This window comes from Dasypus novemcinctus, chromosome 21, assembly GCF_030445035.2.
Source record: "Dasypus novemcinctus isolate mDasNov1 chromosome 21, mDasNov1.1.hap2, whole genome shotgun sequence".
NCBI lineage: Eukaryota > Metazoa > Chordata > Mammalia > Cingulata > Dasypodidae > Dasypus > Dasypus novemcinctus.
This window is the reverse complement of record NC_080693.1, coordinates 57,651,300-57,676,533: the sequence shown is the minus strand read 5'-3', so window position 1 is coordinate 57,676,533 and position 25,234 is coordinate 57,651,300. Positions and strand designations below refer to the sequence as shown.

Here is a 25,234-nt window from a genome sequence, read left to right as displayed (position 1 = left end):
GATGAGTGCCAGTTTCCCACATAAGAGGTTCCAGGATGCCGATACCTCAAAAATAAATAAACTAAATAAAAAGACACACACACAGGAGAGACACACAGAGAAGAAGGTCATGTGAAGATGGAAACAGAGATTAGAGTGATACAATGACAAGCCAACAAATGCCTGGAACCACAAGAAGCTGGAAGAGACATGGAACAGAATACCCTCTAGAGCTTCTGGAGGGAGCATGTCTCTACTGACACCTTGAGTTTGGACTTTTGGCCTCCAGCGCTGTGAGAGAACACATTTCTGTTGTTTGATGCCACCAAATCTTTGGTAACTTGTTATGGTAGCCCTGGAACACTAATACTGCGCCCAGCGTATTTCCGCTTGGCCTGTCAGAGATCCTCCAATCTCCTGGTTAAGAAGTAACCTGATAGGTTCAAGTGTAATTATTTACCTAATTCCCTGCTTTCCAATACAGAATAGCACACTGTGCCAACCAACTGTAGTTAGTGTCCCAGAATTTAAAGTTTTCCTGGATGAATCTATAAAGAAGGTAAACTTCTGCCAAATTGGGAAGGGGCAATCTACAGGCTGTACCAGAATGGGAAGGAGAAACTTGAAGTCTGTTCCTTATATGAATATTCACCCAAGCTTTCTGGTTTCTATGCTACTTGCATGCCCTTTCTCAGAGAGTACTTCTTGCTAGACAAGTACTCTCTCACAGTGCTGGTTGGGCGACTTGGTAAAATCTGTGTAGTAGCTTAAAAACATTTCCATAAATTTCTGATACTCTTTTCAAGAGGAGGAGCCCAATTCCCCTCACCTGAGTATGGTCTAAACTTAATGATACATTTCTGGTGGAAAAAAATATATAGATTTAATGTGGCTCAGAGGGTTGAGCTCCTGCCTCCCCTATGGGAGGTCCCAGGTTCAATTCCTGGTACCTCCTGAAAAAACAATGAAAGCAAACAACAAGCAAAACAAACGAAAAAAACAACTCAGGGAAGCTGGCATGGCTCAGTGGTTGAGTGCTGGCTTCCTACCTACAAGGTCCCAGGTTCAATCCCCACCCCCAGTACCTCAAATAAATAAATAAAGCAGAAGGTGAACAGAGATTAGGATGGCTCCATGCCCCCAAAGAAGCTTTGAACAACCAGCCCAGCAAAAACTTGCAGAAACATCTTTCTCAAAGCTCCAGAAAACAGTTAAAGGACTGCAGTAACAGGGTGAGCAATGAATAAAGAAAATGCCAAATTAAAAACAGAAGGAGTGGGAAGCGGCTGTGGCTCAATCAGTTTGGCTCCCATCTACCATATGGGAGGCCCTGGGTTCGCGTTCCAGGGCCTCCTTGTGAAGGCAAGCTGGCCCGCGCACCGAGGGCTGATGGCCCATGCGCTGTGGAGAGCTGATGCAGCAAGATGACTCAACAAAGGGAGACAAGCAGACACAGAAAAAAAACGCACAGCAAATGGATACAGAGAACAGATAGCAAAAACAAGCTGCAAGGTGGGGAGATGAAATGATTAATAAATCTTTAAAAAAAAACAAAACAGGAGGAGCACAACATTGTGAATGTTTGAAATATATATCTGAATGTGATTAAAAGGGGAAATGTAAGATTGTATAAATGGAAACAAAAATTTTTTTAAAAAAGGAATGAGGTCCTGATACATGTGACAACGTGGATGAACCTTTAAGACATCATACTGAAGGAAGTTGATATGGCTTAAGCAATTGGGCCCCCATCTACCATATGGGAGGTCCAGGGTTCAATTCCCGGGGCCTCCTGGTGAAAGCAAGTTGGCCTGCATGGCGAGCTGGCCTGAGCAGAGTGCTGGCCCACTCTGGAGTGCCGGCCCACTCTGGAGTGCCGGGCTGTGTGGCAAGCTAGCCCAAGTGGAGAGCTGACGCGGCAAGATGATGCAACAAAAAGACACAGAGGAGAGTCAATAAGAGATGCAGCAGACCAGGGAGCTGATGTGATGCAAGAGATTGAGGACCTCTCTCCTATTCCGGAAGGTCCCAGGATTAGTTCCTGGTGCTGACTAAAGAGAAGACAAGCAGACAGAGAAGAATGCACAATGAATGGACACAGAGCAGACATGGGGGGTGGGGAGGGTGGGACAAAAAAAAAAAAAGACATCATTTTGAGTGAAATAAGCCAGACACAAAAAGACAGTATTGTATAATCTCACTGATAGGAAATAATTAGAATAAGCAAACTCAGAGAGTCAGAATCTAGAATATAGGTTATCAGGGGATGGGATGGAAATAGGGAATTTGAAGATAAGGCTCAAAATGTACAGGGTTCCTATCTGGAATGTTGGAAATATTTTGGTAATGAATGTTAACAATGGTAGCACAGCATTGTGAACAAATTAATCGCACTGAAATATATATTTGAATGTGATAAAAGGGGGAAAGATAAAGAAAATAAAATAAAAGGGGAAATGTTAGGTTGTTATATATGGTAAGAGTAATGATTTAAAAAAAAAAAAATCCGTGGAACAACACTACACTAACAAGTGAATCCTAATTAAACCACAGACAATGGTTACTAGTACAATTATAAAAATGAGCTCTCAGCAAGTGTAACAAATGTTCCATACCAATACAAGGTATTACTAACAGGGTTATATATGGGAATCCTGTACTTTATGCATGATTGTTCTATAAACCCACAATTTCTCTAATGAAGGAAAAAAAGGGAAGCAGATGTGGCTCAACTGATTAGCTCCCATCTACGACAAGGGAGGTCCATGGTTTGGTACCAGGTGCCTCCTAAAGAAGACAGTGAGTTGGCACGATGGGTAGGCATGGCAAGCTGATGCAATAATATGATGCAACAAGACACACAAGAAGAAAAACATGAGAGACACAAAAAAGCAGGGAGCAGAGGTTCCCAGTGCCTCCTTAAGAGGGTGAGGAAGACAGTGAGCTGGTGCAAGGGGCAGGCACGGTAAACTGATGTAACAATATGACTCAACAAGAGACACAGGAAGAAAACCACAATGAGAGAAACAACAAAGCAGGAGAGAGAGGTGGCGATTAGGCACCTCCTTCCCATTTTGGAGGGCCTGGGTTTGGTTCCTGGTGCCTCCTAAAGAAACAAGGAAGATGAACAGACACAGCTAGTACAAACAATGAGGTGGTAGGAAGAAAGAAAACAAATTAAAAAAAAAAAAAAAGGATCTCGTGGTGCCCTGACTGGACCATCCCCCAGACCATCGCCTGCTTGGTGTGGAGTCAGTCCGTGCTCCTAGTGTGAGTCCCTGGTCCCAATTCCAGAGGGAAAGCAGAGTAACCCTGTGTGCACACTGGGAGCATGTATGTCTGGTCCCATCACTCTGGTGGCAGCCTGAGGGGCTGAACCAGGACACTCCACAGGCTCACTGTCCTAGAATTTATCCTGCATGTAGAAGGCAGTTCACTGTACTCTCCAATACAACGTTGTGGGAGAGCAGTCAAGTAGTGGCTGCCTGGAGCAAGGGACTGCTGGCTGTAGGACACAGAATGCAGTGCCTGGGACTATGAGGAAACTGTTTCCTAGGGAAGAGGGGATATCCATATCCATGTAAATGAGGCAAGTCCTAGGGCAATGAGTGCATGCCCAGACAGAACAAGACATATTCACAAAAAGGATCAGTGAGGCCCCTATGTTTTTTGTTGTTGTTGTTTGGTTTTTGTTTCTGTTTTTTATTTTTGTTAGTGAGGCCCCTCAAAGTATTCTCTAAACTCATTGTATAGATAAAAGCCTTAAGGAGAGCACCTGCACAGGTCAGTCTGCAAGGACTGGGAAAGCATTTTCTTCTCTCCTTCTCCTTTTTTTTTTTTTTTTTTTTGTTAGCCCCTGGCATTCAAGGAAAGCTCTGTCCTAACACTAGCTGGATACAAGCTTAAGGAACAGATGCCTCAGAGTCTAAATTGCAGTGATAACACATTAAATTATCAACTCATCCAGTTTTCAACAGAAGGTTACAAAAAATACAAAGTAACTAGAAGTGACGGCCCAGGCAAAGAAGGACTAAAGCATTAGGAACCATCAGTGAGGAGGACCACACCTGGTAAATACACGACAAAAACTTAAAGAAAAAACAAAATCCTAAATATGCTCAAAGAGCTAAAGGAAAACATGGACAAAGAAGTAAAAGAAGGGGAAACGGACTTGGCCCAGTGATTAGGGCGTCCATCTACCACATGGGAGGTCCGCGGTTCAAACCCCGGGCCTCCTTGACCCGTGTGCAGCTGGCCCATGTGCAGTGCTGATGCGCGCAAGGAGTGCCCTGCCGCGTAGGGGTGTCCCCCGCCGCATAGGGGTGTCCCCCGCTGCGTAGGGGTGTCCCCCCCCCCCCCCGCGTAGGGGTGTCCCCCGCGTAGGGGAGCCCCACGCGCAAGGAGTGCACCCGTGGGGATAGCGCCGAGTGCGAAAGAAAGAGCAGCCTGCCCAGGAATGGCGCCGCCCACATTTCCCCTGCCGCTGACGACAACAGAAGCGGACAAAGAAACAAGACGCAGCAAATAGACACAGAGAACAGACAACCGGGGAAGGGGGGGAATTAAATAAAATAAATCTTAAAAAAAAAAAGTAAAAGAAATCCAAAAATGACAGATGATCACAAAGAATATCAATAGAGAGGTGGAAATTATTTAAAAAAACAAACAAACAGAGCTGAAGACCATAGTAACAGAAATTTAAAATTCCCTAGAGGGGTTCAATAGCAGATTGCAGCTGGCAGAAGAAAGAACAGACAACTTGAAGATAAAACAATTGAAATAATTTAGCTTGAGGAGCAGAAGGAAAAAGAAGGAAGAAAAGTGAAAAGAGCCTCAGGAACCTGTGGGAACCATCAAGTGTACCAATACATGCATTGTGGGAGTCCCAGAAAGAGAAAAAGAGTAAAAGAGGCAGAAAGAATATTCAAAGAATTAATGGCTGAAAACATCCCACATTTAATGAACGACATGAATATACACGTCCAAGATGCTTAACAAATTCCAAACAGAATAAACACAACTAGACTGCACCAAAACATAGTTTAATCAAAGTGTCGAATGCCAAAGACAAACAAGATTCTGAAAGCCACAAGACGAAAGCAATGTATTATATACATGGGAGCCTCAATAAGAGTAAGTGCCAATTTCCCATCAAAAACCACAGGTGCAAGAAGGCACTGGGATGACATATTTCAAGTGCTGAAGGCAAAAAATTGCCAGCCAAGAATTCTGTGTCTGGCAAAACTCTTTAAAAAATGTGGGAGAATTGACGATGCTCTTTTACAGTTTTATAGTTTGTAACAAATGTTATACAACAATGCAATTTGGGATGTTGGATGAAAGTCCTGTATGATGACATGCATTTTTGTTTTTTAAGTTCAAACTTTCACTATACATTTATTGTTTGTCATGTCCATGTATGAATGATATACTTCAATAAAATTTTATTTATAATACATGGAAGAGATTAAGACATTCCCAGATAAACAAGAGCTGAGGAAGTCTGTCACCACTAGACTAGCCCTACAGGAAATGGCAAAGAGTTCTACAGGTTGAAAGGAAGGGACAACGACAATAGACTAAAGTGAAATGAAGAAATTAAGATCTCTGGTGAGGGTGGTGACCGGGGTAAATATAATTGCCAGTAATATTTTTGGTTTATCACTACACTTTTTACTTCCTAGAGGATCTGAAATACAAATGCATAAAATATAATGATAAATCAGGTTTTTTTACTCATAATGTATAAAATATGTAATTTGTGACAAGAACTACATAATGTTGGGGTGACCAAGGGGTATAGGAACAGATTGGCGGTAACAGACTTGGCCCAGTGGTTAGGGCGTCCATCTACCACATGGGAGGTCCGCGGTTCAAACCCCGGGCCTCCTGACCCGTGTGCAGCTGGCCCATGTGCAGCGCTGATGCACGCAAGGAGTGCCGTGCCACACAGGGGTGTCCCCGCGTAGGGGAGCCCCAGGCTCAAGGAGGGCGCCCCATAAGGAGAGCCGCCCAGCGCGAAAGAAAGTGCAGCCTGCCCAGGAATGGCGCCGCCCACACGGAGAGCTGACACAGCAAATAGACACAGAGAACAGACAACCGGGGTGGGGGGAGAAGGGGAGATAAATAAATAAATAAATAAATTTTAAAAAGGAACAGATTGTGTACTGTATTGAAGTTAAGTTGATATCAAAGCAAACAAGATTGTTACAGATTTAGGATATAAATTTTTCCCTTTTAAAAAAAAAATTTATTTATTTTTATTTCTCTCCCCTTCCCCACACCCCCACCAGTTGTCTGCTCTCTGTGTCCATCTGCTGTGTTAAGATGATATCAAAGTAAACAAGATTGTTAAAGATTTAGGATATAAATTTTTCCCTTTATTTTTTTTTAAGATTTATTTATTTTTATTTATTTCTCTCCTTCCCCACACCCCCACCAGTTGTCTGCTCTCTGTGTCCATCTGCTGTGTGTTCTTCTGTGTCCACCTGTATTCTTGTCAGCAGCACCCGGAATCCTTGTCTCTTTTTGTTGTGTCATCTTGCTGCATTAGCTCTCCGTGTATGCGGTGCCACTCCTGGGCAGGCTGCACTTTTTTCACGCTGGGCGGCTCTCTTTACAGGGCGCACTCCTTGCACGTGGGGCTCCCCTATACAGGGGACACCCCTGTGTGCCAGGGCACTCCTTGCGCGCAACAGCACTGCGTGTGGGCCAGCTCACCACATGGGCCAGGAGGCCCTGGGTTTGAACCTTGGACCTCCCATGTGGTAGGCAGATGCCCTATCCATTGGGCCAAATCTGCTTCCCTCCTCTTTTTTTCAATTAGAGAATTTGTAGGTTTACAGAAATATCATGCATAAAATACAGAGTTCCCAAATACCACCCTATTATTAACACCTTGCATTAGGATGGTACATTTGTTACAACTGATGAAAGAACATTTATAGAACTGTACTATTAACTATAGTCCATTGTTTACTTTAAGGCTGTTTGTGTTCTAAAATCCTATAGATTAAAAAAAAAATCTAGTACCATAAATACAACTTAAAAAATTTTATCCACATTCACAAATATAATTCGTGCTGTTATGTTCACAATGTTGTGCTACCATCACCACCATTTATTACCAAAGCTTTTCCATCACCCCAAACAGAAATGCTATACTAATGAAGCATTAACTCCCCATTCCCTACCTACTCCTGCCCCTGGTAACCTGTATTTCTGACTCTTAATTTGCATATTCTAATTATTCTATTTCAGCAAGATCATACAATATTCGTCCATTTGTGTTTAGCTTATTTCACTCAATATGGCATCTTCAAGTTTCATACATGTTTTTGCATGTATTAGAACTTCATTCTTTTTTCAGACTGAATAATACTCGATTGCATGCTTATACATTTTATTTAACCATTCATCAGTTAATGGACACTTAGGTTGCTTCCACTTTTTGGCTATTGTGAATCATGCTGCTATAAAGATTGGTGTGCAGATATTTGGGTCCCTGATTTTAATACTTTTAGGTATATAGCTAGAAGTGGGATTGTCAAGTCATATGGTAATTTTATACTTAATTTGCTGAGGAACCACTAAATTGTTTTCCATCAACAATATTTTACATTTCCATCAACAGTGAACATGTGTTCCTATTTCTCCAAATTCTCTCCTACACTTGCTTTTTTGTTTTGTTTTGTGTTTGTGTTTTTAACAGTAGCTTTTCTAGTGAATGTGAAATGGTGTCTCATTGTGGTTTTGATTTGCATTTCCCTAATGGCTAATGATATTGAACATGTTTTCATGTGCTTATTGGCCATTTGTATAACCTCTTCAGGGATATGTCTATTCAAGACAGTGGCTCATTTTTAAATTGGGTGGTCTTTTTATTGAGTTGTAGGAGCTCTTTATATATCCTGGATACTAAACTCCTATCAGATACATGGTTTCCAAATATTTCCTCCCATCCTGTAGATTTTCTTTTCACTTTACGTCCTTTGATAAACAAAAGTTTTTAATTTTGAGGAAGCCTAATTTGTCTTTTTTTTTTTTTTTTGCTCGTGCTTTCGATGTGAAGTCTAAAACTCCATTGCCTACTACGAGGTCCTAAAGATATTTCCTTATGTTTCTTCTAAGAGTTTTAAAGTTTTAGCTTTAATATTTAAGTTGTTGGTCCATTTTGAATTAATTTTTGTATAGGTGTGGAAAAGGAATTCACTTTCATTATTTTGCAATGTGGACATTCAGTTTTCCCAGCACCATTTGTTGAAGAGAATTCTTTTCCCATTCAGTGGACTTGGCACCTGTATCAAAAATAAATTGGTGGGAGAAGTGGACTTGGCTCAATGAGTAGAGTGTCCGCCTACCACATGGGAGGTCCAGGGTTCAAACCCAGTGCCTCCTGACCTGTGTGATGAGCTGACCCACGTGCAGTGCTGATGTGCACAAGGAGTGCCGCAGGGGCGTCCCCTGTGTAGGGGAGCCCCACGTGCAAGGAGTGCACCCCATGAGAGCTACTCCATGCAAAAGAAGTCCAGCCTGCCCAGGAGTGGCATGGCACACACAGAGAGCTGACACAGCAAGATGATGCAACAAAAAAGAGACACAGATTCCCAGTGCCGCAGACAAGAACACAAGCGGACACAGAAGAACACACAGCGAATGGACACAGAGAGCAGACAACTGGGGGGGGGGGGAGGAGAGAGAAATAAATAAAAATAAATCTTAAAATAAATTGGTGGGAAGCAGATTTGGCCCAACGGATAGGGCGTCTGCCTACCACAGGGGAGGTCCAAGGTTCAAACCTAGGGCCTCCTGACCTGTGTGATGAGCTGGCCCACGCACAGTGCTGATGCGCACAAGGAATGCCCTACCACACAGGGGTGTCCCCCACATAGGGGAGCCCCACATGCAAGGAATCCACCCCATAAGGAGAGCTGCCCAATGCGAAAAAAGTGCAGCCTGCCCAGGAGTGGTGCTGCACACAGAGTTGATGTAGCAAGATGACACAACAAAAAGAGACACGGATTCCAGGTGCTGCTGACAAGAATACAAGTGGACACAGAGAGCAGACAACTGGGGGGTGGGGAAGGGAAGAGAAATAAATTTAAAAAATAAAATAAAATATAAAAAAATAAATTGGTTTGTGTAACATATTGTTTGATTCGTTAAAATGTAAATATAAATCAATTTATCAAGAGAAAAAAATTGGCCAAATATAAATTGGTTTATTTCTGAGCTGTCAATTCTATCCATTGTTCTATATGTCCTTGTGTCAATACCACTGTGTTGATTAATGTAGCTTTGTAATAAATTTTGAAACCAAGATGTGTTCGTTTTCTAACTTTGTTCTTCTTTCTCAAGAGGGTTTTGGCTATTTGGGACCTCTTGCCCTTCTTTATGAAATATTTTTTCCTTTTAGGTACTGGGGCTGGAGATTGACCCTGAGACCTCTTATGTGGGAAGCTGGCACTCATCCACTGAGCTACATTTGTTCCCCTGAGTTGGTTGTTTCATTTGTTTGCTTGTTGTTTTTGTTTTTTAGAAGGTACTGGGGATCGAACCCGGACATGTGGGAAGCAGGCGCTCAATCGCTTAAGCCACGTCTGTTCCCCTCCTTATGAATTTGATAATTGGCTTTTCCATTTTTGCAATGAAAGCTGTTTGAATTTCAAGTGAAATCACATTGAATCTATATATTGCTTCAGGTAGTACTGACACCTTTTTTTTTTTTTAAGATTTATTTATTTATTTATCTCTCCCCTTCCCCACCCCCCGCCTCCCCCTGCCCCGGTTGTCTGTTCTCTGTGTCTATTTGCTGCGTCTTCTTTGTCCGCTTCTATTGTTGTCAGCGGCACAGGAATCTGTGTTTTTTTTGTTGCCTCATCTTATTGTGTCAGCTCTCCATGTGTGCGGCACCATTCCTGGACAGGCTGCACTTCTGCGCTGGGCGGCTCTCCTTATGGGGCGCACTCCTTGCACGTGGGGCTCCCCTACGTGGGGGACACCCCTGCGTGGCATGGCACTCCTTGCGCGCATCAGCACTGTGTATGGGCCAGCTCCACACGGGTCAAGGAGGCCTGGGGTTTGAACCGCAGACCTTCCATGTGGTAGACGGAAGCCCTAAGCACTGGGCCCAGTCCACTTCCCCTGACATCTTAACAATATTAAGTTTGCCAATTCATGATCACAGAGTGCCTTTCTATTTATAATTCATACTTTTTAATGCAGCCTGATAAAGAGTTTAACTACTTTAAAATTCTTTAAAGTATATTTTTTGGCAGGGTTAATAAGTATTACATAGCAATACTTTGCTTTTCATGCAGAATTGACCTATGTTGGGAAAAACATGGCAATATTTTAATAGTGGATATAATTTAGGATTACAGGTGATTTCTGCTTAACTTTTTTGAGACTTTTCAAAATGTCTACAGTGAGGAGCATGTACTACTTTGACAATCAGAAAAAGAACAAAGGAAGGAAATAAAGAATTGGTGACTGGAAGGAGAAAGCAGCTGAGGATGTTTGGCTCTATCTCCAGGCTCTTTGGCAAACAAGCAGATAGCCAGGGTGGGTAATAAATAATTTTCTCCATTTCACTTTGTTCAAGCTTCTCAGTGGCCCTCCCAAGTTAGGATTCAGGATGTTTTCACCAATTTGTTCTTCCTTTTTTTCTTTTCTTCTGTCTCCCCACTTCTGCTCCCTTTTAGTTTTGGGAGGGATAAGTTAAAAAATCATCACCTATTTTCCAAAGATCAAGTACAGAAGGTTGGCTGTGTCAGGTGCTATTGGGGCCTTGTGCTTAATAATTTTTTTGAACATTTCTCCCTATCTCTCTCTTGTTTTTTAAAAATTAACTTTAAAAATATTTTTCTGGGGAAATGGATTGATTCAACCAATTGGGCTCATGTCTACCATATAGGAGGTCCAGAGTTCGATGCCCAGGGCCTCCTGGTGAGGGCAAGCTGGCCCACGTGGTGAGCAGGCCCGCACAGGAATACTGCCAGCACGGGAAAGCCGCTCCTGCACAGGAGTGCCAGCTGATGTGGAGAGAGGAGAGAAAATAAGAAGACGTGGCAGAACAGGGAGTTGACATGGTGTAAGAGAGTAATCACCTCTCTCCCACTCCAGAAGGTCCCAGGATCAGTTCCTGGAGTTGCCTAATGAAAATACAAGCAGAGACAGAAGAACACACAGTGAATGGACACAGAGAGCAGACAATGGGGGGAATGGGGATGGGGAAAAATAATAAATCTTTAAAAAATAAATTTTTTTTCTGATTAAAAAAGAAATACTTATTCATCAAAGAAAACTTGGAATACACAGAGAAGAACTAGAAAGGAATACAAAAATCATCTGTAATCCTACCATCCTATAACAGCCATTACTGACATTTGGTTTACGCATCCCGTTTTTTTCCTCTTTCTTGGATACAAAGCTTTTTCTTTGAACAAGACAGGACACTCTATATATTTTGCATAACTTTTTATTGAAGTATATTATAGAGTCAAGTGAATGAAATGCACTTATCTTAAGTGTATAGTGTACCTCAAATCAAAGAGGCCAAGATTTAACCCCTCCCCAAATCAGGCAGCTCTGCTTAGGAGAAAGCAGCATCAAGGTCACAGCCTGACTGCTCCTCCCCTCACAGCCAGTTACCTTACACATTTGCGCTATGGTCAGAAGGGGGAACTAAGTGGAGAAACGGTAGCCCATCTCATCCATTTACTCATTCACCCGTGTTAACAGACACTAGTGAGCATCTCCTGGCACAAGACCATTGGACGGAGCTCCTTCACAGAGAGGTTTCTGTTTATGCTCAGACCATTCAATGAGATGGGCAGAGACTTACCCCATTTACAGATTGAAAAGGTTAAGTAGCTTATTCAGGATCATACAGCAGGAAGTGGCAGAGTAAGAATGAAGCCATTTTTTCTCCTTAATTTCAAAATTTGTTCTTTTTTTTTAATTAAAAGTTTTTTATTATGAATATTCCTGACATACAAAGAGGTATAAAGAATAATATATCAAAAACGATGTACTCCAATACACAGCTCAAGAAAACAAGTTGAAGTCTCCTGTGTACACCTCCCCATTCTACTAAACCATGTGCCTCCAATTCCTCCCACATCATTCCAAGTGTAAGCCAGAAATCTAGTAGATAACAGTGACCTCTCTTATTCCAATCATCAAATCAACTGATTTTGCTATCTACTCTTTTTTTTTTTTAAAGATTTATTTATTTCTCTCCCTTTCCCCCTCGTTGTCTACTCTCTGTGTCCATTCGCCATGTGTTCTTCTGTGTCCACTTGCATTATCCGGTGGCACTGGGAAACTGTCTCTTTTTTGTTGCATCATCTTGCTGCATCAGCTCTCTGTGTGCGGTGCCACTCCTGGGCAGGCTGCGTTTTCATGCGGGCAGCTCTCCTTGCTGGGTGCACACATTGCACGTGGGGCAACCCTGTATGGGGGTGCCCCTGCATGGCACGGCACTCCTTCCACACAAGCAGCAGTGCACATGGGCCAGCTTGCCACATGGGTCAGGAGGCCCTGGGGATTGAACCCTGGACCCTCCATATGGTAGACAGACGCACTATCGGTTTAGCCACATCCGCTTCCCACTGTCTACTTTTATTCCCACAATTACCCCACCCTACTGGCTACAAGCCTCATCTCTTTTCTAGATAACTGCAAGAGCCTCCTGACTGGTCTCCCTGCATCTGTTCTTGCCCCTCTCCAATCTAATCTCTACATTACAACTATCCTTCTTAAAATCTTTCAATGGCTCCCCTTATAGCCACAACAGGATAGAAAGTAAAACCCTTAGCACAGTCTGCAAGGTCTCAAATGGTCTTGCCCCTACTTAATTCTCTGTGTCTTGAGAGCACTGGCCTTCTTTCAGTCCCTTGTAGACCCCAAGGTCCCTCCCACCAAGAGGCCTTTGCAGATGCTGTTCCTCCCTTCCTCACCTGAATAACTCCCTCCCCTTCCTCTGGTAAGCTTTCCCTGAACCCCTGACTAGGTCATTCCTTGGCATCTCTCACTTTTACATCTTTACATTTGTTTGTGAGATTAACTGATTTAAATCTCTGTTCATCAATATACCAAGGACCAGAAACTTCTGAGCACTAAATACATGCAAAATAGATGTATATTTATACATTTATATATACATGCCACGCCAGGCAGTGCTCCTAGTACTTAACATAGATTATTAACTCAGGGTTTCCCAACAACTCTATGATGCAGTTATCATTATTAGCTCCATTTTAAAAAGGAGGAAAGTAAGCCAAACAAAGAAGTGGTAGAACTGGGATATGAACCCAGGTAATCAATTTTCAGAATGTGTGCACTCAATAGTCAAGCAACGGTGCTTCATTAGCATCTGTCAAATGCAGAATAGAATGCTTTGAATAGGGTCTAAACACTATCATGAATAAACTTAGTTCAACCAGAAATTATTCCATTTTGGTTTGGGTAAGGATCTTATGCTTGATGGAACTTTGCTGCAAAACTTTTATCTTCCCAGTATTGTACTTCAGCTACTTTAAAAATCAATGTTTTACTTTTGAAAAATTTTAAAGCATTTTCTTGAATAGTTAATTTCTGAAACAATTTTTTGTTATGGAAGAATACCATAACCAAATTTATATTCAAAATTTAAAGCACTCAGGTGTAGAAACAAAAAATTAGTACATCAAGGAATGTAACTCTTCCTGAGTACTTGGCAAAGTTCCTCGTTTCCTTTAATTTTTAGCACTGAAAAGAAAATGCTGTTAAAAAAAGCAATGGGAGGATGTGTGCTGGCTTATTACATGACATGAAAATATGCCAGCAAAATGAATTAAAGTTTGTTTGCTTTACTTGTGATAAGTGTATTAATTAGTATCCTTTCAAGTTTTCTTAGGTCAATAACATGGAAAACACACTAATTCATTAGTGCCTCAAACTTGCTTCAGATCAGCTCTTAAGCAGGCATTTTGTGGAAAGCATTAAATTTAACAATATAGATATTCTCTTTTATTGTTTCTACTAATTTACAATATTGTCATTAGTGAAAATTACCTTAATTGCCTGTTAACTGAAAGGTCTTTTCAAAATGAAAGCAATAAACCTCACTTAGGAGAAAAAAAGTCAATTTGCCCTCACTGGTGTTATCATGACTGATGTTGAGCAGAGGATGTGGCTATCAAACTGCTGGAGGACAGGAGAGTGTTGGGTTGCCGTGAAACAAATTGTGGATCATTTATAGTGGGTAACCCACATGAGGACAAGTCAAAGATTTTCATGAGTGAGTGATGACAGCTCACTTAGTTTCAACGATTCCTACTAAAGTCAAACACAGGGCAGCTCTTCCTCAGTTAACAGATGAAGCTAAAAGCTGGAGTAAGGTGGACTATATTAAACCAGAAGAAATTAACTAGTTACAGGTTGGTGCGCGAGATAGTGTCCCTTAATTCCAACTTCAAGGCTGCAAAGATATCTCTAGCAGACAAAAACCTTTTCTTTCTCTTTTAAGATAGCTGGCCATACTTTCCTAATTCTTTTTTTTTTAAAGATTTATTTATTTATTTATTTATCTCCCCTTCCCCCCCACCCCAGTTGTCTGTTCTCTATGTCTGTTTGCTGGTGGTCTTCTTTCTGTGTTTCTTTGTTGTGTCTGCTCTCCGTGTGTGCAGTGCCATTCCTGGGCAGGCTGCACTTTCTTTCGTGCTGGGCGGCTCTCCTTACAGGGTGCACTCCTTGCACGTGGGGCTCCCCTGGGGGGGGACACCCCTGTGTGGCACGGCACTCCTTGCGCATCAGCACTGCGCATGGGCCAGCTGCACACGGGTCAAGGAGGCCCGGGGTTTGAACTGCGGACCTCCCATGTGGTACACGGATGCCCTAACCACTGGGCCAATTCCGCCGCCTACTTTCCTAATTCTTAAGTGGACCTCCTCGACATGGACAGACTTTCTCTTGAATTTTCCCAGTGTGGCTGGAGCATATGATAAAGAACAACAGCCAATTAACCCTATGAACAATATGGTGAAAAATGTAACAATCTAGGAAATCTTAACCTAGGGCCCATGTATCAATGTCAAGAGAGGTCAGGAAACTGTACTATCATTTTTTTCATGGGTGTTTTGCTAAGGAAAGGAACTTGGAAGAGAAGGGTCCGGAACTAAAAAAACAAGAACCACGATGCTTTATGGACCATACACATACCTTCTGGCTCACAGTTGTGCTTTATAGGTGAGCCTTTGGAAGATGAAATTCACATCTAGTCCTTTAAGTACCTGATAGCTATGGATGGGGTTCTAAGAGGAATCCAAATGCCCACTCCTATTCGAGTTACGACTTATAAGAGCACAGGCATAAACCCCCCCAAATACACCTAGGACTGCTAATGCATTCGCCTCCTTGTAAGGGAAGCCGCGTACGGGGTCAAAGGCAGTCAGGAGCACTAGAGTCCAGTCCTGCTCAGGCCACTAACCAGCTGTGTAACCTTGGACAAGTTTCATATCCTCTCTGGGCCTCAGTTTCCACATGTGCGAAATGAAAGTTGAACCAGATGGCCCCCAACCGACAGCGTGGTGCTAAGCAGGCCTGGCCATTAAAGGAACTTCCTGTGGGCGCGGCACAACGCTTTTAACAGCCTTCCCTCCCCCGCCCAGGCCCGCCAAGACCTCACTCCACACGCCCCTCTGAGAGCACACTTTCCCAACCGCAGCCCCAGGCGGCCGGAACAAAGCTCCGCCCTTTCCCGGGGGCGTCCCATCGTGCCCTGCGCCGGGCCCCCAGAGCGGCCTGGCGCCTCCCGCCTTTCCGCGGACCCGACCCCGAACTCTTCTCCCCAGTTCTCCCGGGCGCCCTATCCTATCAACGCCTAGTATCCCAGCCAATCACCCGGGATCGGAGTCTTGCCTTTGGTCCATCCTCCTCCCAGCGCTCAGCGTCTCCGGGATCAAGGCCTTTACCAGGCCAATCCAACCAGTGGCTGGCTCTCGCCTGCCCCACCCCAACCTCCCTCCCTTCAGCCAATCCGCGCGCCCCATTACGCTGCCCGCCCGGCCAACCCGGGCCTTGAAAACAGCGGACGAATCGGCGCAGGGCGGCTCTTCAACGGGGTCGGCCTGGCCAATTGGGGATTCCGCGTGGCCACGGCGGCAGCCAATCGGGGTGGAGCGCGGTGCCGCCGCGGAGAGGTCCGGCCCGAATATCCCTCCGCCTCCCACCCTCCTCTCTCCCTCCCTGCGAGTCGCCGTTCACTCACTGCCTCCCTTCCTTCTTTCTCCCTCCGCCACTCGAGCACCAGCCGCGCTCTGAGCTGCCCCTCGGGGTCCCTCCCCCACCACGAGAGGAGGAGCTGTCGCCGCCGCCAGCACCAGATTAGGAGGGAGGAAGGAAGGAAAGAAGGAAGGAAAGGGGGCCGGAGCGACTATCAAGAGGGAACTGGTGAATGGGCTTGTGGTGACCCCCGCCCCCCACCCCACCCTCCCTTCCCACCCGACCCCCAACCCCCACCCTCAGTTAGAGCCGCCGCCCGAGAGGCCGGACCGTCGTCCTAGAGGGAGTCACTGCCCCCACCTCCGCCATGGAACTGATCACCATCCTCGAGAAGACCGTGTCTCCCGGTAGGACGCGAAAGCCGGGGGGTCGGGCTGAGGTGATTTGAGGTAGGGGGAGGGGAGGCCCAGGCCCCTCTGACCCTGTTCCCTTTCCCACTTTCCTTCCCCCCAGATCGGCTTGAACTGGAAGCGGCGCAGAAGTTCTTGGAGCGTGCGGCCGTAGAGAACCTGGTGCGTGCCATCCCGCCGTCTCCCCATCTCCGGCGTCCGGGGCCTTCCCGCCCTCCCGAGGCCCAGGCCTCTGGAACCCACCCCGCCCCATCCCGTCCCCTCCCCCCGCCGGGGTCCAACCTAACCCCGCGATCGGGAAGCCGGTGGGTGTGTCCCGCCCCGGGCCCCGCTGCTGGCCAATGGCGCGGCGCGCCGGGGTGACTGCAGCCCAATCTCCGTGCGGCTTGAGGGCGGCGGTGCAGCGGGAGGGAGAAAGAGGGAGGGAAGGGAAGTTAGGTTGCGCGGCGCTGCGTGTTCAGCAAGGGTGGGGGTGGGGGAGCCGGGCCTAGGGGCCATGTGGAAGCACCGAGCCCAGCTGCCGGCTCAGCTTTGACCCGGGCTAGCTTCCCTTTCCTGACCCATGGTCCCTGTGGTTCTCTCCATCTCCAGAGCCCCAGAACTCTACTCTCTGCTGTTTCCTTTGGTCTGTGCTCCTGGCCAGGCCTGACACCCAAATGCCTCTAACCCCTATCTTATAGTATTTCTGCCTTTCTCGCCCGGTTAGTTCTCTCCTGAGTTTTATATATTGCGTCTGTACTTTATATATACATATATGTATTCCTGAGTAGAGATTTGATCACCAGGCATCGGCACCCAGACAGCAGGGTGGGAATCATACTCGAAAAGATCGGGCCTATTTCCTGATGAAATCACAGAGGAAAATTCCTCATTTTCATATTTTCAAATTTAAGGGGTACAGAAAAAACGAAGATAAGCCCACTACAGTATAGAACTGGGCCTCTGTTCGAAAATGTGAAATGGATTGGTTGAAACAACCCATGTGCCAGTTGTTTCTCTTTGGTTTCCCTCCAGTTGGGAGGATAGGGAGCAGAGGGAAAGGATACTTGACATCTTTTATTGAAGGTAATAGGTAATGTGTTGCTAACACTATAACCAAATGGATTACTTTGAGATATTAGGCAATATAATGTAAGAAAAAAGTGACAAGGCTTATTTTATACAAACTACCTATGAATAATGTTTTTTTGTTTTTGTAAGTGGTAGGTATTTTCTACTAGTCTTTTTACTCTTAATTTTCTTTAGAAAAAAATTTTCACTAATATGGACTGATTATATTTCATCTGAGGTAATTCCTGTTTCTGTATTTGCTAATTCGCAGAAGACTTTTATGCCTAATTTTTTTGTATACAAAATCAAGACTTAAGAATTTGCACTGTGATTGGAATTTTATGTGGAGTGCATTATTTTTTAGTGGTGAGAATACCAATCCTGCTTTTGTTTTTTCCTGTTAAGTTTTCCATTTGGATAGAGCTTTTTGGGGGCGAGAGAGAGAGAGAGAGAGAGAGAGAGAGAAAGTGTGTGTGTGTGTTAAAGTTTTTAAACAAAAGTAGTTTTTATGACCTTTGCATACAAGAGACATTGACTATGCTTTTTAGAACTCCACTAAGTTGACTGGACAATTGACATCCAAAATGTCCAGAGGCTTTATTTAGTGTGTTAACTCCTAACTATTAAGATAAAGTCACACTTGGAACAATTTGCCTTGATACTTTTTATCTTTCCAATTTTCTTCTATCCCTATTTCTAAATATTTGTTACTAATTTTTTTCTTATAAATCTATTTTTTTCAATTGTTCCCTTTTGCTGAAAGTTGGTCCACACCTGCAACTAAAATATAGAGGATTTATCTATTCTCTCTCGTACAAGATTTTCTGTTTCCATGAGATCAGAAGCCACTCTGACTATAATTCTTTTTGTATTAAGGTTTTTAAAAGAATATCAGTTTTATTTTCTATCCTGTCAATAAGAAATTCACTCAACAAATATTGAGACACTATTTTAGGTGCTTGGGACACTTCATTGTGAAGTAATGTTGCCTACCATATTGCCAACTTGCTTTAATTCCAGGGCTTTAATGTGAAAACTTCGGCACTAAGAATGATCTTGATAGGAAAATCTGCCATTCCTTGTGTTGTTTGAAGCTGTCTGAAAAGATGATACCCTCATATGTTAAGTAACATTTAAATAGGAGTCTTGAAGATAGATATTTTGGAGTTTTCTGTGCATTTATGACCTGTCCTTTTAAAAAAAAGTTTTTCAGGGGTTCGTGCTCTATAAGCTATCCTCAACTGGTGAAATTCCCAATAGATGTTTGCATTGACAAGTACATCTTCTCTTAACAGCCCACTTTCCTTGTGGAACTGTCCAGAGTGCTAGCAAATCCAGGAAACAGTCAGGTTGCCAGAGTTGCAGCCGGTCTACAAATCAAGAACTCGCTGACATCTAAGGATCCAGACATCAAGGCACAGTATCAGCAGAGATGGCTTGCTATTGATGCTAATGCCCGACGGGAAGTCAAGAACTATGTAAGTAAATTTCTCCTTTGGTCATATTGTTTAGGGATTAAACATGTCAGTTCTTTCGTCATTTGCATGGGTTAGAGCTGACAGTGTGATAAATTTCTGGGACCTAAACTTCCCTTGAAGATAAAAATTGAAATTGATTTAAATCTTTCTCAGTTCAGCTTGTCCATTTCCATTTTTCAGATAACCTAGGAAGATGCAGCTGTTTGAGAATCTTTAATTAAATTTCAGACTTGGTGATTAAAGGAGTTTGCAGAATCTATTTGATGAATTGAAATGGTAGACAAATTGATAGTTAAAAATTCAGGTCATATTCTAGACTCATTTAAGGGTATTTGCTAATAATATTAATTTCCAAGCTTCCTCCAGAGATTCTGATTTGGTCAGTCTGGAATGCGGCTTAGGAATATTTTAAAAACTGAGTTCCCAAGTGATTCTTCTACAGTCATCCAGCATCTAACTCTTGGTGAACTTCTGATCTTTTAGTCATTCAAGCCCAAAGAGTTTGTGAAATAGGGATATGGTATTTGATGGTGTTTTTTCCCCCCAAGGTGTTCAAAGAGTGGGGTGACAAATTTTCCCGATATTTGAAGGAAATTGAATGTCTCTTGTTTTGCATCTTGAAGTTCTTGTGACTTTGTTGAATTAGAAATGTGCAGTTTTAGCTGAAGCAGAGGAGTCAAAAATATATGGACAGGTGTATTTTTTTCTTCTTCTAATAAGTGCGGTTCTAAAAATAGCCTGCCTTATAAGGCGAAAGAGTAGTAAGTTTTGTGTCTGTGCAGTCATCACTTGGTCCTTGATATTTGAGAGGAAATCCAATGGGGGATTACTACCTGTGAACTTGTGCAGGTCCTGGTTATTCTCCTTATATTTGCCATTTCCTGGTTCTGGGTGTTAGCATTAGTTATTTACCTCCTTCCTTCTCCAGTCTGGCATGGAGGTGCCCATGACAAGGAACTCTAGGTTGTGAAAGCCAGCTTATTTTGAATCTTTCTTGGAATGTGTAGAGCTTCTATCCACATTGGGTCTGCTTATGTAATAACATTTTAAGACCCCCTCTCTTGGGCAATTTGACATAAATGAAATTTTCTGTCACTGGAAGCCTTCATGGTTAAAGTGCCCATTTGATTTTTCTTTTTCTTCAAATTGCACAAAATGAGATAAGAGAAGCCATGATAGGGACTGCAGTTGACTTTTTTTTTTTTTTTTTTGACACCTCATTCTTATCACAAATGTTTTAATTTTTGGCTGAGAATTTGTATAGGCATGGTTGAACCCTTATGCATGAAAAAAAAAGTTAGCAGTCATCTTGGCCTTTTTTTCCCTCATTGTCTTTCATAGTACATTTGGTAATACTATCTCAGTGCTGACAGTTTCTTTTTTGAAATCTGGATCTTAGGACACAATTGATCTATTTTCTTATTCCGCTTATTTCTCACAAATGAGTATTATTAGGGCCACCTTTAGTTTAAAAGAAATTTCAGTATTCAGGAGTTAGACATCTATAGCCTCTAAGTCACCTCAAGTAATATATTAATAGTCTTCTGGGAACAATTTACAGGAGAAAAGGTAAAGGTGGAATAAATTTAGTAATCTCCAAATATATATCAAGAGACTTGGTAAAGTATAGTACATAGGGACCCTGAGCTGGGACTCTTGTTTTTAAGATGCAGATTTTGTTACAGTCTTTTCTAGCTCTCTAGTCTTGTTGAGGGTAGGCAGGGGTGGTAATATACTGTTTAAAGGAGAAAGGTGACAACTTCATTATTAGCCACTAGCTATAAGAAGATACTAGGTGACCTGACCTGGCCTGAATATCTGGCAGCTACTCTTTGTCCCTCTGTCCATGCCAGGAACCATTAACTGTTTGCCTTTTAAGTGGACTGGTGGTGATTCTTGGCGAGTTCATTGACCGAATTAGTAATCATGGTAATGATTAACCCTGGTCAATTGTGGCTTCATCCTTTATCCATACCTGTCTTTACCATGCCTGTACATAAATGCTTATATTGTTTTAATTGGTATATTTGTCTAGTTCTATTGATGGGAAGAGAAACATTTCTTCGCTTCTTAGGCAAGCAGAATAAATCCTTTCAGATTGGAAGTTAAATAATGGTTAATTCTTCGGTGTTGGCAACAGTAACTTTGTTTCTCTGTCTAGTGGTATTGTTACTGGACCAAGGCCTTTCTGCATAAGTCACCCAGGATTCTGCTGGTTGTCAGTGACCAGAAGGAAGAGAGTTTGTTTCTCATTTCATGAGGGGGAAGATCTCTTCTTGAATCAGGTTTTAGACAGTGATTTACTGTGAATCAGGCCCACCTGAATGCCCAAGAGCTGGCCTCCTTCTGTGGGCAGCCTTCTCTTATACCTGCCACCAAAAAAGGAGCGTGGAAGATGAATTTTGTCCCCCCTCTTCCCAACTTCGTAATACCCCCTCCCCTTCTAACTACTAGTATGAGACTTTGGAGACTTCTCTTTGGAAGCAAGGAGGTTATTCTTGTTGCTAAGGTCTGGGAAAATGTTTGTGGTACTGGTGCTAGGTTGACTTTTTTCTATAGCTGGCTATATTGTACATGATTTTTCTACATTTTTGTTTTCATTTTATAAGAGTTCAGATAAGGCTTATGTAGTAGGCACAATGTGCTTAAATAGTGTGATTTTTTTTCAGGTTTTACAGACTTTGGGCACAGAAACCTACCGACCTAGTTCTGCCTCGCAGTGTGTGGCTGGTATTGCTTGTGCAGAGATCCCAGTGAACCAGTGGCCAGAACTAATTCCTCAGTTGGTGGCTAATGTCACAAACCCCAACAGCACAGAGCACATGAAAGAGTCAACATTGGAAGCTATTGGTTACATTTGCCAAGATATAGTAAGTTCCTGGTTGGTGTATTCAATTTATTTACCTCTGATTTTCTCTAGTTGCGACATGCATGGTATTAGGATTACTCTTTATCATGGAAAAAAAAAAGCAAGCTACTGCAGACTGTTTTAAAAATAGAACTGCCTTGTTTGTGAATTTAGACCTGTATATTTGTTTGGTAAACTTATCCTCACATTGCTAATCATGCCCTAAAGTAAAGAGGGTCTCAGAATTATAATGGAAATACATATGTCTGGAGAAGCTTAGATTCTGAACCTTTAAAATAAGGATAATTTCTCCCTTAGAGCATCACTGGCCTTCCCTTAAGATCCTTAATATATCATGGGTACAGTATTACTTTTTCATTTACTGCTTTACAGAAAAAGTTGCTGATCCTGACCCTTTCCATTGGTTTAGCATCTAGAGCCATCCCAACACATTATTTTAAATATTGCCCTCCTAGGGCTACTACTATTGCTGATAAGGTGTTACCACTGTTGGTGTCTGTTTTGATATACGGTTTTTGGTTTTTGTTTTTAAGATTTTTTTTTCTCTCCCCGTACTGCTTCCCCCAGTTGTTTGCTCTCTGTGTCCATTTGCTGTGTGTTCTTCTGTGTCTGCTTGTATTCCAACACATTGTTTTAAATATTGCCCTCCTAGGGCTACTACTATTGCTGATAAGGTGTTACCCTGTTGGTGTCTGTTTTGATATATGATTTTTTATTTTTAAGATTTTTTTTTTCTCTCCCCTTACCCCCTTCCCCCCCAGTTGTCTGCTCCCTTGTCCATTTGCTGTGTGTTCTTCTGTGTCTGCTTGTATTCTTGTCAGCGGCACTGGGAAACTGCGTCTCTTTTTTGTTGCGTCAGCTCTCCATGTGTGTGGTGCCACTCCTGGGCAGGCTGCACTTTTTTTGCACGGGGTGGCTCTCCTTATGGGGTGCACTCCTTGCACATGGGGCTCCCCTATGCAGGGTACACCCCTGTGTGGCAGGGCAGTCCTTGTGCACATCAGCACTGTGCGTGGACCAGCTCACCACACAGGACAGGAGGTCCTGGATTTAAACCCTGGACCTCCCATGTAGTAGGCGGACATTCTATCAGTTGAGCCAAATCTGCTTCCCGATATATGGGTTTAATGAAACAAAGAGGTCCACAAGATTTGCCCTGAACTTAGACACCCTAGATGTTGTAGCCAGGTATTGGTCCTCAACCCTCTGATATTCTGAAGCTTTACTTCTTTTGGTACATGACCTCGAAGAAATAGCAGATTGCCATCTCCATTTGCACAGAAGTTTTTTTAAAAAGGCCAGCATTACCTTATGCCTAGTGTCATAATGCTAAGAAGTCAGAGGTGAAGTTGCGTTTAACTTGTTTCAATTCATTTTTGAACTACCAGTACTATGGGATATTTTGCTTGGTTTGTAATTCTTTCCCTAAATGGAAACATGTGATGTCAGAGAAAATCAGGATACATGCTTGAGTAGATTTTACAATTAAAAGGACTGTGTTAAGCTTGTCGTTGTATTGATTGCACTTTTCTTGTTTCAGGATCCAGAGCAGCTACAGGATAAATCCAATGAGATTCTGACTGCCATAATCCAGGGGATGAGAAAAGAAGAGCCTAGTAATAATGTGAAGCTAGCAGCTACTAATGCACTCCTGAACTCATTGGAGTTCACCAAAGCAAACTTTGACAAAGAGGTATACATTTCTTTTGACAAAAGGTATATAGGTGAGGAATGAAAGAATGAAAACACTAATTGAAAATTTTATGATTTAGAAAGTACCATCTTGTTTAGGACATTCGTTTCCTATATTAGTTGAGATTTTCATTACTTTAACCATGACCATGGAGTAGGTGTTTACCATTTCTTATCAGGCTCTTGGGAATAATGAATAATGTGATCTACAAATGTTTCTTGGCTTAGGCTTTTTGAGTCCAAAGTTTGGGTACGTTTTGAAATTTTAAAAAACATATAGGTAGTGGACATAGCTCAAGTGTTTGAGTGCCTGCTTCCTATGTATGAAGTTCCAGGTTTGAGCCCTGGTACCTCCTAAAAATAAAAACAAAACATGGAAAAATCATCACTTATTGGGGAGCGGGTGTAGCTCAGTGATTGAGCGCCTGCTTCCCACATACAGAGTCCTGGGTTCAATCCCTAGTACCTCCTTAAATATATATATATAGAGAGAAATTGGGCTGTTTCATGCCTCTGTAGGGAGGTGTTTTTGAAAATTAATATTTAAACCTCTTATCTAAAGTTATTTATATACATGTTTGTTGAAACTTTAGCTGGGCTTCTTGTCATTACTTGGTCTTACAAAATGAGGAGATCTAAGAAGCCCTAACAAATGGCAATTCTAATCGACTAATAAGCAATGCTTTTCCCCTTTAAATTTCACAAGATATAAGAGTAGCAAATAAAGTTCATTACTTTGTTCTTCCCTTTTTCTCACCGTATTCGGTGTGGATTTGCCACCTCTCAGAAAGTAAATTTCATTTCTGAAATAAATGTCTCTTACATTTTAAACACAAGGAAACTTATTTTCCTACACGTACGTTTTTGTTGGTTTTTGTTTTGTTTTTGTTTTTAAAGATTTATTTCTCTCCCTTTCCCCCCCTCATTGTCTGCTATCTCTGTCCATTCGCTGTGTGTTCTTCTGCGTCCTGCATTATCAGGCAACACTGGGAAACTACATCTCTTTTTTGTTGCGTCATCTTGCTGCGTCAGCTTTCTGTGTGTGCAGTGCCACTTCTGGGTGGGCTGCACTTTCTTCACGCAGGGCGGCTCTCCTTGCAGGGCGCACTCCTTGAGCGTGGGGCACCCCCACTCAGGGGCGCCCCTGTGTGGCACAGCATTCCCTGTGCACGGCAGCACTGTGCACAGGCCAGCTCACCACATGGCTCAGGAGGCCCTGGAGATCGAACCCTGGATCCTCCATATGGTAGGTGGACACTATATCAGTTGAGCCACGTCCGCTTCCCTTTGTGGGTTTTTTTTTTTAACCGTCTTTATTTAAACCTTGTGACCTACATTTTCCTTTATATTTCCTTCCTGAAGTCTTATTAGTTAAAAACATTTTGGGGATTAAAAGATTTAAGGACCTTCTAAGACAGCAGGTTATATAGCACATACTTAGGATAAACTCTTCATAGCCTTCATTGGGCCATTATTGGATTATACCAGGGTTCTGTGGCACTCTTATGGAGTGAAAGATTCTTAGAAAAGAGTCTCAGATAATCTTCACA

The 25,234-nt window shown here is 42.8% G+C and overlaps 1 protein-coding gene across 2 annotated transcripts in view; it reads left to right on the top strand.

Moving 5' to 3' along the window:
• Nucleotides 1-15,744: 15,744 nt before the first annotated feature.
• KPNB1 (karyopherin subunit beta 1) overlaps nt 15,745-25,234 on the top strand; it is a 28,242-nt gene continuing 18,752 nt past the window's right edge. The window contains exons 1-5 of one of the 2 annotated variants that reach the window (XM_058284098.2): nt 15,745-16,592; nt 16,699-16,757; nt 18,941-19,123; nt 21,793-21,993; nt 23,533-23,685. In XM_058284098.2, coding sequence (XP_058140081.1) covers nt 16,553-16,592; nt 16,699-16,757; nt 18,941-19,123; nt 21,793-21,993; nt 23,533-23,685 — 636 coding nt within the window. In that variant the 5' untranslated portion in view covers nt 15,745-16,552. The remainder of the gene's footprint in view (nt 16,593-16,698; nt 16,758-18,940; nt 19,124-21,792; nt 21,994-23,532; nt 23,686-25,234) is intronic. The other variant, XM_071210630.1, reaches the window with a different exon arrangement.